The 13,556-nt window shown below is 47.4% G+C and overlaps 2 protein-coding genes across 3 annotated transcripts; both read left to right on the top strand.

The window, feature by feature from the left end:
• The first annotated feature begins 2,887 nt into the window (after positions 1–2,887).
• LOC123400973 (probable serine/threonine-protein kinase SIS8) lies at positions 2,888–11,225 on the top strand. Of its 2 annotated transcripts, XM_045094689.1 has the most exons (13): positions 2,900–3,667; positions 4,428–4,868; positions 5,258–5,361; positions 5,546–6,924; positions 7,064–7,104; positions 7,678–7,746; positions 8,167–8,267; positions 9,338–9,416; positions 9,522–9,620; positions 9,700–9,768; positions 10,259–10,308; positions 10,395–10,571; positions 10,709–11,225. In XM_045094689.1, the coding sequence occupies exons 1-13, from the start codon at positions 3,068–3,070 to the stop codon at positions 10,821–10,823; spliced, it is 3,324 nt and encodes a 1,107-aa protein (XP_044950624.1). In that variant the 5' UTR covers positions 2,900–3,067; the 3' UTR covers positions 10,824–11,225. The 2 variants fall into 2 exon arrangements, with proteins under 2 accessions (XP_044950625.1, XP_044950624.1); XM_045094690.1 differs by lacking the exons at positions 9,338–9,416; positions 9,522–9,620; positions 9,700–9,768; ... (1 more) ...; positions 10,395–10,571; positions 10,709–11,225 and adding an exon at positions 8,742–9,326 and having other exon boundaries at positions 2,888–3,667.
• Positions 11,226–11,309: 84 nt separating this feature from the next.
• Positions 11,310–12,469, top strand: LOC123400974 (uncharacterized protein At5g39570-like). The gene is made up of 2 exons (XM_045094691.1): positions 11,310–11,943; positions 12,046–12,469. The coding sequence occupies exons 1-2, from the start codon at positions 11,542–11,544 to the stop codon at positions 12,361–12,363; spliced, it is 720 nt and encodes a 239-aa protein (XP_044950626.1). The 5' UTR covers positions 11,310–11,541; the 3' UTR covers positions 12,364–12,469.
• The last annotated feature ends 1,087 nt before the right edge of the window (positions 12,470–13,556 follow it).

Raw genomic sequence — 13,556 nt, 5'->3', positions numbered from 1 at the left:
AATCGAGGCCATCGTCGGCACCAACAACCCTCTCATCTTGGGGAGGCCAATATTCATCAACATCTTCATCAGCACCATCTCCTCTCAAAACCCTAGTTCATGTCTTGTGCTCAATCTTGTAATGGAACCTCGGATTGGTACGTGGGGTGTGAGTGGTAGTGTTGATTACATCTTATAGTTGATGTTTTTATGGTTTATTTGGTGGAAGATCATATGTTCAGATCCATTATGGTATTTAATAACTCTCTGATCATGAACATGTTTATCACTTTTGAGTAGTTAATTTTTTTCTTGAGGCCACGGGAGAAATTTTGATGTTTAGGCCTTTGGATAGATAATTTTGTGGGAGAATGGTTGAGTATTTTTGGTGGCTATCTCTAAGCACTTGAGTAACCAATTCATCATAGATACCTCACCCCCTTTTAATAGTATTGACTTTTTATGGACTCAAATGTGATTTCTCACAAATATAAAATGCATAGTCTTGTAGATTGAAGCTTGGCCAACCCTATTCCTTTCCTTGGGGCTTCTCCACACAATCCTTAGCCAATGCTCTCTGTGGACTATACCTGAAATATACTAGGTAAAAGTGTTAGTCCAAGAGATAATATATGTTGTCATGAATTATCAAAACCACCAAGGGACGTATGTGCTTTCACCACCGCCATGATCGACCATCACATTGTGGCAACCCACATTCACTGGGACCCCGAGGGGCAGCCCCGAGCCGTCCTGCAGCAGGAACGCCACCCATCCTCACCGCCAAAGGTCGCCGCACGCAAAGCCGGCTGAAGCCCACATCATCGCTAGCGCCACCACTAGCACGAACCACCACTATGCCGCTACCCCCCACCAGCCGATCGCCATGATAGGGGGGGCCACCCGCGGCCCGCACCTCGCGAGTGCCAAATCCGAGGGCCCTAAACCGCAAACGATGCATCCGGCCACTGCGAGTGCCCTGCCATGAGGACGCCCGACACGGGGCAGACACCCGCCGCCACCCAACGACACTGGCGCGCCGCCACGCTGCACCACCCGTCGGCCAGCGATGCACCCCAATCCACCGCCAAGACCCTTGTTGATGCCGCCGAACAAGGGGATGTGAGAATCCCCACCGCCGCCAGCGGCGACCGGTCTTCGCCCGTCCGCGGCCTCGGGCGGCGATGAGGGAGGAGGGAGAGGTAGGGGGGTCTGGTAGCGGCGAGGGAGGAGGGAGAGGTGGAGGGGGTGTGGCGACGACGAGGGAGGAGGGAGAGGTGGAGGGGGGAGGCGGTGGCAGAGCCTGGGTTCCCCCTCGATCGCGCGCGGGGCGACACGAGGGGGAGGGGGGGACCAAGCTTATCTCTAAGAGAATCGTTTCCCATCCGCGCGCCGGCCGAACCGGCGCGCTGGTCGCCCCCTGGCGCGCGCGGGCCCTTGCAACATTTTTCCCATCCGCGCGCTTCTCCGGTCAATGGATGCAACATTTTTCGTCTAAATATGTTGCAACCTGCGTCATTTTTGCTGCAAGCGTTTTTTTACTATATTTTATCTCGGTAAAAAAGCTGCATATACGTTTTGTTGCAACTCTAGTACGTCGGATTTTTTGTTACAATCGATGTTTTTTACTTTTTGCTACAACCGTGTTAATTTTTGCTACAACCGGCATCATGTTTTGCTGCAACCGTTCACTAAAAAGTTGCATACACGTCACGTAAATTTTTGTTACAATCGGCGTTTGACTTTTGCTACCACGTACCATCAGATTCGTTTTTTTGCTACGATTACGTAGATATTTTTTTTGCTATAAATTTTGTTTTTTGTTGCAACCGTTGAAAAAATTGCTGTATGACATCGAAATTTTGCTGCATAAGGAGGAAAATGTTGCATGCGGATCCAACGGTGCGGACGACGTGGGGTTGGTGGATCCTGCGGCCCGCGCACGGGCGGCCGAAAATCTGGTCCGGCGCGCCGGCGCAGATCAACCCCCTATCTCTAAACTCTCTTTGATATGAGTTTCTTTTTTTTTTAATAAAAAAGTTGTAGGCAGGCCGTTTGTGTTTCGATGATTACTGCTCGGCTGTCAGCAGCAGCAGATGGCAAGTGGGCCGATAAACCAGCCAGATGAGCGTGTCAGTGGGAGGAGGAAAAGGCAGCCCCAAGCCGGACCCACGCGCAAGCGGAGCAAGTGTGAATGGTGGGTGGGCCCCGTGCCGTCAAGTGCTGGTAGTACGAACGAACGAACGAGCGGCGCCGCCACCACTACCCAAGGCAGGCAAGCGTAGTGGCCTGTCCACCAGTCCACCCATGTCAGACGGCCAAGCTAAACCGAACCGGCCTCCGTGAGCCGGGTCCACGCAGGTCGGGTGGCGCTGTCAGCGTTATCTATCCGTTTGTCTGCTTCTGCTTACATACAACTAAACAAACATGCTTTCTTTTTCCATTCTTCTACTTATCACCTTCTGTTCGGCGGGCAAGACCGGCCACGCACGGCAGCGTACCCGCACCCGATGACGCGCGGGCCAGGGGGTCGCCTGCCCCACAAGCCAGCCTCACAGTCCCGTGCGGTGAGACGAAGCCGGCCTGCTTAGCGTACCCCGTGGACCGCGAGACGCGACGAGACATCCGCACGCCTTTCCATAATAACTGCACGCGTTGCAGGAGGACGCAACGCAAGCTATTCGATCGAGCTTACCGAAACCCTGAAGACCGGGTGGGTAATTAGCGCCCGAACCCCTGACTCTTTCTGTTTCTGGTAAACGAACCCGCTCCGGTCCGGTCGCTTTCCTTCCCCGCCGGGGGAGGGGTCGCTGCCGGGTACGGGGTACCGACTTGCCGTGGGGCGAGAAAAAAAGGAAACGGGGGCGGGGCGCTAGCGATAACAGCACGCTTAAACTAATGACGTCTCGGCCACTGGGAGGCGCCGAGGCGGGTCAATAGTTGGCTAGAGTTACCCCCGCCCGTCCCGCGTCAGTGGCCATGTCGGATCCACCCACCCACCACCAACACCAGTAGGCGCCCAATAGCTGCTGCTGCTGCTGCGTCCGCGGCGACGGCGACTTTCGTTTAGGCGGCGGCGGCAATCGGCATGAAGAACTTCTTCAGGAAGCTCCACATCGGGGAGGGGTCCGGGGACGGCGCGTCGCCGCCCGCCCCGCCGCTCCCGCGCAAGGGCAGCGGAGGAGGAGGCGGGGGCGGGGGTGCGGTCCACCGTCCCCTCCCCGAGCAGAGGCAGCAGCAGCCGCCCTCGGTGGTGTCCAGCTGGCTCGACTCCGTCCCGACGCGGCCCCCGCCCCCGACGCCCCCGCCCCCCGCGGAGGCGGAGGGGTCGGCGTCCGCGTCGCCGGGTGTGGAGGATAGGCGGCCATCGGGGCCGGGGGGCGATAGGAGGCGCGCGCAGGAGGAGGGAATGGAGCGGAGGCTCTCGCAGGAGGACGAGCGGCGGCGATCGCGGGAGGAGGACGCGCTGCAGGAGCGGGTCATCAGGGAGTCGTCCGAGGCGGAGGAGAGGAAGCGGGAGAGGGAGAAGGAGGAGGACGACCTCGAGGAGTTCCAGCTGCAGCTCGTGCTGGAGATGAGCGCCCGGGACAACCCCGAGGAAATGGAGATCGAGGTCGCCAAGCAGATGAGCCTGGGCTTCCGCCGCCCCGCGAGCTCCCTCGCCGAGGTCCTCGCGGCCCGATACTGGGTCAGTTAGCAATCTAGCACTGCCTGCTTCGATGCTCGATTTCGATGGTCCATTATGTTTCTCATATCGCAATTATGACCATCCATTACCATAATGCTCATTGCTGTGTGCTTAGTCTTCTAGCTAGAGCTTGATGCTCGTATATTCCTTGTTAGATTCGTAACAGTAGGAGCTCTCTCTTTTAAGCAAAGGGCTTGTTACTTTGGAACACAGAAGTTGAAATCCACAGGGACCGAAAAACCCACTAATTGGATGTCATGTTGAATCCAGCAGGAGTAAGTAACAGAAGTTGTTTCGTTGTGCCATATACCGAAAACCCACGAATTCAATGAAGTTTCCAAAAGGACTAGCCTCTTGCTAGGCATTCTTTGGAGTTTGGGTTGCATGAGAACATCTGATACTGACTTTTATGTATTCTGTCACTACAATATAATTTCTTGTGTGTGTGTTCCAGAGTGTGATGCTGGTAGATCCTTTATTAGTGGTTGACTGGTAACAGTAGAGCTCCTTCAGTAAATTAGTTCTTCTATGTTTATCCTTATTTGTAATCACTAGTTTGTTGCTCGATAATGCATGAATCCTATGTCGACTTTGTAAATGGGATTTATGGACCTCAAACGAACACAAACGGCATCTTCGATAGGGTTTCTTATAGACTATGTATTGTGGTGTTCCTATATACTCAAATGTTCTTTACTTATATTGTACCCTTACCATATTCTCACACGTATCATATGATATATTTGTTCATGGTCCACAGAATTTCAACGCCCTTGGCTATGATGACAAAATAACAGATGGCTTTTATGATCTCTACGTCATTGGGAATGGGCCGGCATCAATAAATATGCCCTCTCTTAGTGATCTGCGAGCACAAGCAGTTTCGCATAATAGTGTCAACTGGGAAGCTGTATTGGTTCACAGAGGTGAAGATCCTGAGCTTATGAAACTTGAGCAGAAGGCCTTAATCAGTGCTCTTGAACTTCGATCGAGAACTTCAGAACATGTTGGCAATGTTTTGATTCAGAAACTTGCTAATTTAGTTGCTGATCACATGGGTGGAATAATATTTGATCCTGAAAACATGTCAAGGAAATACCAGAATATGATCAGATCCCTGAGAACACGGATTGGAAGTGTAGTCGTGCCTCTTGGCCAATTAAAAACTGGTCTAGCTCGTCATCGCGCACTGCTATTTAAGGTCAGTAACTCACAAATATATTAAACATTTTTAGATGCTGGGACCAATTCTGACCCATATTCGTACAAACAGAATTTGCTAAGCATGAATATCTGTTGTAATGTTTTAGTTTGTCACCTTGTAATTTGGTGTAGAGTTTCATATCAACATTGTTTTTTCACATTGTTCTAATATCAAAATGGATGACAACATTTTCTCGCTGTTCTATGAAATCTGTAGATATAATGCAGCAAACCATGAGTGAAACATTTGTTTAAAAAATGACCCATTAATAATTTAGTATGCTAATAATTGCTTCACTGACATGGGGAAACACTGTGCAAAACATTTGTCCAATTGATACGTCACTAGTGAGCTAATAGTTATTCTCTCTCCACACTTGGGTGTAGGTTTTGGCTGATAGCCTTAATATCCCTTGTCGACTCCTGAAAGGAAGGCAGTACACTGGATCGGATGATGGAGCCTTGAACATTGTGAAATTTGATGATGGAAGGTATTACACCCTTTGCACAGTCAGCATAAATAGGAGTCTGTAGCACATATAAGCATCTGATGGGGCAATTGTGCTTTATGTAGTTAGATTTCTTGCTTGCTTCACCCAAATGTTAGGACCTACAAAGAACTAAAGAAGATGCTTAGAGACTTTATAACCTTCTATGCCATGCTGCATTTTGCAGGGAGTTCATTGTTGATCTCGTGACAGATCCTGGTACAGTTATTCCTTCAGAGGGTGCTGTTTTGTCTACAGAATTTGAAGACAGTTCCTACTCAGATAATCATCAGTTAGGCAAAGCTGATACGACCAATCAGTTGGGATCTTCTCACAGTGGAGTCTCAAATTCTGCATGTGATTCTTTTGAGTATGAGCTACTTGACAGAAGATCGATATCAAGCAACGTTGGTCCTTCTGATACAGATGGAGCTGTGACTAGTCAAACAAGCAATCAACAAAATACGATAAGTTCTTTTGAAAATTTATCGGTTAGCACATTCCCAAGTGAAAATAGACCTGTTATCAATGAATGTAGAAGCACAGAAGAAGCGGTGGCACCAAAGAACAAAGAAAAACCAGTTGGTGCAAATAATTCTCTATCAAGTTCACCTTCCTCCCCAGAAGTGGGCAGCACTACGGGTTTCCGGAGGATGAAAGTAAAGGATATCTCAGAGTACATGATTCATGCTGCCAGGGAAAATCCACAGTTAGCGCGGAAAATCCATGAGGTCTTACTTGAAAACGGAGTAGTGGCACCACCTGACTTGTTTTCAGAAGATTCGATGGAGGAGCCAAAGGATCTAATTGTGTGTGATGCCACCCTATTTCAAAGCAAGGATGAAATGAAAAGAAGAATGAACGAGGTTGGATCAAGGGAATATGCTGATCGTGGTCATGGCCCATCACCGTCTCATCGTCCTGGGCATGAACTCCAACCAAAAGTTGTACCTCACCGAGCACCTCTGGACTCACTTAAACCTATCGAGGGTTTGGGTATATACCACCATCCGGATATCCGTGATAACACATCTCCCTATTTTTCTGATTATGAACCTTCGGCACCTCCCCAGGAAACTTCGTCACAGCTCTCAAAGCAATTGCCTGTCACGGCCGCTGCTGTTGCAACTGCTGCAGTGGTAGCGTCTTCGATGGTTGTCGCAGCCGCAAAATCTAACAGTGATATGAAATTTGATGTGCCCGTTGCAGCTGCAGCCACCGTTACCGCAGCTGCAGTTGTTGCAACAACTGCTGCTGTTAGCAAGCAATATGAACACTCGGAGCCTGGTAATCAGCTACTTAGTTTACCAAGCACATCTGAACAAAATGAATCAGTTGAGAAAGCTGCAGATGACTTTTGGGACAAACAGCACACTGAAATTGGTCATGGCCAAGAGAACGCTCTAGATCAAGAAAGGGATTCAGCTGAAGTTCCCCGGGAAGCCGAAAGAACCTCAGACAAATCAAGCGGGACAGAAAGTGCAAAATCTGAAATTAATCTGGAAGATGTTGCAGAGTTTGAGATGCAATGGGAAGAAATTGCAATCGGGGAACGGATTGGCCTTGGTACCTCTCTCTTGATTTATGCACATGAATTTTATATTAGTCATGCTATTTTTTCGGCGATTGTGTGTAATGATTCTCTGATGTTAGCACAAAACAATTTTGAAGTTTTTAAATTTCCATGCAACCTTTGGTGTTTCAGGATCGTTTGGAGAAGTTTATAGAGGAGAATGGCATGGAACAGTAAGTCTTTCAGTTTAAATGTTTTCTTATAGTTTTCAAATAATTAACTAGTTCCATGTATGCCATCTTAATTTGCGATTGCTAAATGAACAATGGAAATAGAAGGAAGCGAGTTTATTTTATTTTTGTCTGTGGGGACTAATGATGTGAAAGAAATGTTGAATTATAACATTGAGACTATAATATGTCTCTACTTTTCAGTGTCATTGACATTTAACAATGAGGAAAGTCAGTTAAAAATCTGCAAAAAGCTGTCATAGGCCATCTGGCTCTTTTTCTCCTCCATAATATAAAATGCTTGCATTGAGATAGAGAGGTAAACAAATAATGCGGGCCTTGTACCAAAGGGGGAAATTTTACCAGTAGGCTTTTGCCACCAGTTGCTTTCTGTTTTCACCCAGAGCTTGAAGTGAAATGCGATTTCTGTAGTGACAGGCCTCAATAACCGTTTTGGTTAGTTTGAAGATCCCTCATTTTGCTTTGCATTACGAGTTAACCATTTAGCAATCCCTTGAATTTTTATCTTCAGTTTATTGGCATTTTTAAAAGCATAATAAGTTGCTTTATCTGTAGGAAGTTGCAGTCAAGAAGTTTTTGCAACAAGATATTTCGAGCGATGCTCTGGAAGAATTTAGAGCTGAGGTATACTGCTTTCTGTATTTGAAATGGCATAAATAGGCTACAGTGCTGTCGGGTTTCTGTTGTACTCGCGTATATGCGTTCTGTGCTCATGTGCATCCTGTGTGTGCGTTTTGTAAGCCAAACATACAGGTTTCTGTGAAGTAATCGTATTTTTACTCCGTACTTGTAAATTGTAGTGCAGTGTTAGAGATAATGTGCAGCAGTAGCGGTAGATTTACTGGTTTGAGTTTACACAATATTCTCTAGATGATTTCTGTTGACAATAGATATATAGTACTTTGGGTGCAAATTCAAGCAGGTTCTTGTTAAAGATTTGGAAGTTAAATCAGCATCCTGACCACAGTTTGTGTCTGTCATGTGTAACAAGGGTTTAATAAGTTTTTTCTTATGCAGTTATCCTAACAATTGCTTCATGTCTAGGTGCGAATAATGAAGCGGTTGCGTCATCCTAATGTTGTTCTCTTCATGGGTGCTATCACTCGGGTGCCTAATCTTTCCATTGTCACCGAATTTCTTCCAAGGTAGCTTTCTTGATTTAATTTCTTTATTTGGGACTTGTGCTTACAATGTACTCCCTCTAACTAAATATAAGACGTTTTTGCAGTTCCAAATACAAACGTCTTATATCTAGTTACAGAGGTAGTAACACATATCATAAGATCATCAAGCCACTTGAGTACTTGACCATTTGATGCAAAATTTGATGAGTTATTTTCTCCTGATGACTTTCTTTTTGCATTAGTTTACTTAAATGACTATGCGCCATGTTGCTCGTGAATGCTCTAGAAGTTCACACTACTTTATGTTAAGATGGAAAATGCTCAGCAATTGGCACATATGAGTTGCTGCAATTGTTTATCCTAACACGTGTCTGGATTCTAGAATAATTACTCTGTTAGCATTTTGCTATGCGCAATAATTTTATTTTCTGTTTTTAGGGTCATATTGTTTTGATCTCATCTTCTCAATCATGCAATGTTTTAATCTCCTTTAAGGACCTGGCTTGCTTCAGAAGTCAAGCTCACACATTCCAGAGTGCTCGTCAGCAATCTCCTTTAAGGACCGCACAGTAGGCTGGTGACAAGTGATTGTATTAATGATACAGTTTGTGCAGAAATAGATATGGAACGATTTGGAGGCTGATATAAATAGTACTCCCTCCGTTTTCACTATTAAAAGATGTTTTGGATATTTCAATATGGACTGCATACAGACTGAAATGAGTGAACAAGCACACTAAAGTGTGTCTCTATATACATCTGATTCAGAAAATAGTTAGAACATCTTATACTCTATCCGTTTCTAGATATATGCCTTTTAGAGATTTCAATACGGACCACATATGGATATATACAGACATATTTTAGGGTGTAGATTCACTCATTTTGCTCTGTGTGTAGTCCATATTGGAATATCTAAAAGAGCTTATATTTAGGAACAGAGGGAATAATAGTGAACGGAGGGAGTAGCTAGCACTTGTAACAGCTCTTTACCCTCTTCATCCATAAAATAGGTCCGCTGTAGTTCCATAACTTCCTTCAAATGAGTATACATTATTTACTAATTGCTAGTTCTGCTATTGATATTTCAGAGGTAGCTTGTTCCGGTTGATTCATCGACCTAACAACCTGTTGGATGAAAAGAGGCGGTTAAGAATGGCACTTGATGTGGTAAGACTAATGCATGCTTCTAATATATGTCTGTGTAAGCTGTTGATAAATGCAGACAAGTACAGCTAATATATTGTTTACTAACTTGCTTCCTATGGTCTGTAGGCACGAGGTATGAATTATCTACATAATTGCACACCGGTTATAGTCCATAGAGACCTGAAATCTCCAAATCTACTGGTTGACAAGAATTGGGTTGTGAAGGTAAGCCACATGTTTTATTATAGGATTGGCGTTCTGTGTTCTGTTTTCATTGCAAGCAATATAACCTTTTGCAATTTAGGTTTGTGATTTCGGTCTATCAAGAATGAAGAACAATACCTTCCTGTCATCAAGATCAACTGCTGGAACAGTAAGCTTGCACGATCCTGCAATTTTAGTATACTTTTATGTGAGCAGTGCTTTAAGCTTTCTCAGTTTTCCATCTGGGAGAGTATAGATGAACTTTTCTCTGCATGTTTAAATTTTGTTTAAGTGTACGAGTTCTCCAGTTCCCTAAACCTTTCTCCGCTCTTTTTATTAAAAAAAACAAGCGCCATTGAACAGCTGGTCAGACACCTGGGAGGCAGTCTCTGAAAAACCACACAAGTGACCCCTTTATTATAGTAAAGTATTTCAGTTCAAAGTCCGCAAATAGCTAGCGCCCATCGGTGGTCATGTAGTTTACCAATGTACTTAAGTTGGTGAACAGGTTTAGGTGTCTTGGAATTTTGTTGCTCTTACATCAGATAATTCTTCTACACTAACAAAAGTTGGTTATGCTATATCTAGAGTTTTTATTTGTAGCTAGGTGGTTCAATGTTCTACCATAGTTACTAATAAATGCTTGTGTTAATGTGCAGGCGGAGTGGATGGCACCTGAAGTTCTACGCAATGAACCGTCAGATGAGAAGTTAGTCTACTTCTTAAAACCCAGCTCAGATTTATACATCCCTGACATAAATTTGTGCTTGCTGAAATGGTTGTGCATGTTGGCAGATGCGATGTCTTTAGTTACGGTGTCATACTGTGGGAACTTTGCACACTACAACAGCCTTGGGAAGGTATGAATGCAATGCAAGTCGTTGGAGCAGTTGGGTTTCAGAGTCGCCGACTTGACATTCCAGATAACGTCGACCCCGCCGTAGCAGAGATCATAACAAGATGCTGGCAGACGTTAGTATGCCTAATCCGCTCGGTTGCAATTTCAAAATATTGCATATTGGGCCTTTGTAATCGTCATCCGCATTCTTGTTCAGTAAATGTACATTTCCTAGTGGTCTGAATGATGTTTCCTCGTGTATTTCCTGCAGGGACCCCAGGGCGCGACCTTCATTTGCAGAGATCATGGCTGCATTAAAACCATTACTGAAGCCTCTGCCCACGAACCAAGCACCAAGGCAGAGAGTACAACAAACAGACGGGTAAAGGAAAACGAAGATTAGCAGCTGCCCAACGTCTATACCCTACAGGAATTGTTTTTTGTACAGCTACGCCAAATGCGTGTGCAGAGTAAAGAGCGTGCGTGATGTTGGTCCTTTTGCTTTCCCTGTAAAGATGTAAGTCCGTCCCAACAATGGCATGAACCGTATTAAGCCCGCCTGTCATCGATCCATTCACGAAGACGGACACTGTTAGACCATGTAACAGTTGAACAAGGAACTGACGTGGCGGGCGGAACAGGGGGCTTTGTTCATACCACCTCTCCTCCCCTCCATTTCCCTCTTGTGTTTCCACCAAATGGTGGCTATTTTATGTCCCAACACATGTAATGTAATGTCAGTCAGAACCAAAAGAAGGAAAGATATGATCAGCTTGTGATCTGTTCCAGTCCCCAGGCCCTGGTGTTTCACTGCATACTCTCACCTGCTGCTGCACTTGCTACAGAAGGCAAGAAGTACATCTCGGCGGTTCGTCAGGCAGCGGCCGATGGAGCCAGAGAAACCATTGATCCTCGGACGGGGAAAGGAGGACGCGCGCGACTTCCGCGCCCATCTGGGCTTTGACCGATTCCCAGCCACGGGAACGCCCCGAGCAGCCCGCGCGGTCCGCTTTCTTCTTCCCGTCTCTGCGTTTCCCGCGCTAGCTGATCCCATTCGATCTCCCTCCAGAGCAACAGGTAGGCGCGAACGAAGGTACGCACGGGATGGCGAGCATCTTCTGGGGCGGCGCCAAGGCCGACGAGGTGGCCGACTTCGACGAGCACGACCCCACCCCCTACGGCGGCGGCTACGACATCACCCTCGCCTTCGGCCGCGCCCTCCCGCCCTCCGACGAGACCTGCTACCCAATCTCCACCGCCACCACCTCCTCGTCCTCGTACGACAGCCACGGCGCGGCCGAGCAGCACCACAGGAGGCCGCAGGACCAGGACAGCCACGGCTCCGCAGGGTACGCGAGGAGGCCGGAGGAGACGCACGGCCCCGCTGCTGGGTACGGGCACGGGAGGAAGGCGCAAGACGATGACGACGACGACGGTGGCGCGTACCGGAAGCCGAAGCCGTCCTACGGCGACGACGACCGGCCCAGCCACGGCCGCAAGAAGAACGTGAGTCCTTCCTCGGCCGAGGGTTGCATGCATGGCCCCGTCCTGGCCCCACGGGGCTCCGTTTTCCCCTGAAAATCACCTCTTTGCTGTATTTCCTTGCAGGACGACGACGACGACGACGATAGGCAGCGGCGGTACAAGAAGCGTGATGACGACGACGATGACGAGAGGAAGCCGCGGTACAAGAAGCACGACGATGACGACGACGCCGAGAGGAAGCCGCGCTACAAGAAACGCGACGACGACGACGATGATGACGATGACAGGAAGCCGCGCTACAAGAAGCGTGATGACGACGACGACAACAACAATGATGATAGAAGGCCACGTTACAAGAAGCAGGACGACGACGATGATGACGATGATGACGGGAAGCAGCGTCGCGGGAACAACCGCCGCCGCCAACATTACGATGATTGATCAAGGCATCATGGCACGAGCTTAGCTGACGCTAATAAGCATAGTTGCGGCTGCTTTGCTTCGATGAATCACGACATTTCATATATTTTCAAGCAATTTTCATTTCGCTATTCACCAGCCACCATGCGTCCAATCGTATGCTTGAGCTTCTCTCGGAATAAAATGTGCAGTTTGACCTGTTTGTGTTTTTAATATGAGGATCCCCCCCCCCCCCCCCCCCAGGGCCGTGAAATGCAGGTAAACGGTGGTAATTATGAAACTGAGAATGCTCTAGAGTTCACATCTCCTGTCCTTCTAGGGTACTAGGCAGCTGTTTTTTCTTTTTTCTTTTTGAGGGATCCAAACTTTATTAATGTGAACCAACATCTTAAGGGATACAAAGAGGGTCATGAGGGGATATCAACCACAAATGGCGATCCTGTGGGAGCGCTACTGAAAATTTTACAAAGTTGTGTGCCTCCTGGTAATTACAACCTTCAAACATAAAATCACATCCCTCAAAGTTGACTTTTTCTTTTTTCTATTGGACAACAATACAATCCTAACGTTCGGATTTGTTGGATAGATCCGAACGCCCCTTGCCTCCCCCACCTTCATGAGGCTGAGCGCGCGAGGCCGAGCCATGACGTCGACCAACACCTTGGCCCAAGCCGCCCCCTTCACCCCCTCACCCACTCACTCTGGCCCACACCCCACCACGCAACCACCACCTCCCCTAAACCGCTAGTTTCTTACCTCCATTGCAAGAAAAGGCAAAGAACCCTCTCCATCGACCCACCTCTCCCTAGCTCTTTCTCTCCCAGGTCGACGAACTCAAGGAAGTGATACCCTACCCCCACCCCACCCCACCTCCCGATTGATCCAACTAATTCAACCAAAGAATTGCAAGGGCATATGGGGAGTTGAAAGTTACCACCAGATCCCTCCTACAACTACCACCAGAAGCACAAGTGATTATCAAGCGTCTTACATCCAACAAGAATCCAGGTGAACCAGGTAAAATTAAGCAATCCTACCCCACCCCACCCCACACCCCAACCCCGATCTGATCCACCAAACCAGGCAAGGGCATGAAGGAACTGTAGTTACCACCAAATATAGGCTTAAACTATCACCAGGGGGAACATATCTTACGAGACGCTCCGAACAGATCTTATCACACTGATTGCACTGAAGTTACCAGCTAGATGCTA

This window comes from Hordeum vulgare, chromosome 6H (assembly GCF_904849725.1).
Source record: "Hordeum vulgare subsp. vulgare chromosome 6H, MorexV3_pseudomolecules_assembly, whole genome shotgun sequence".
Classification (NCBI taxonomy): Eukaryota; Viridiplantae; Streptophyta; class Magnoliopsida; order Poales; family Poaceae; genus Hordeum; species Hordeum vulgare.
Note: the sequence above shows the minus strand (reverse complement) of the source record. Positions and strands in the feature narration are given on the sequence as shown.

Bases quoted from the DNA above. Each gene is read 5' to 3' on its own strand.
- LOC123400973 (XM_045094689.1), top strand. From the start codon at position 3,068: ATGAAGAACTTCTTCAGGAAGCTCCACATCGGGGAGGGGTCCGGGGAC. The intron at 9,769-10,258 runs GTAAGCTTGCAC...GTTAATGTGCAG, and splicing joins CAAGATCAACTGCTGGAACA to GCGGAGTGGATGGCACCTGA. The intron at 10,309-10,394 runs GTTAGTCTACTT...GCATGTTGGCAG, and splicing joins AATGAACCGTCAGATGAGAA to ATGCGATGTCTTTAGTTACG.
- LOC123400974 (XM_045094691.1), top strand. From the start codon at position 11,542: ATGGCGAGCATCTTCTGGGGCGGCGCCAAGGCCGACGAGGTGGCCGAC. The intron at 11,944-12,045 runs GTGAGTCCTTCC...ATTTCCTTGCAG, and splicing joins GCCACGGCCGCAAGAAGAAC to GACGACGACGACGACGACGA.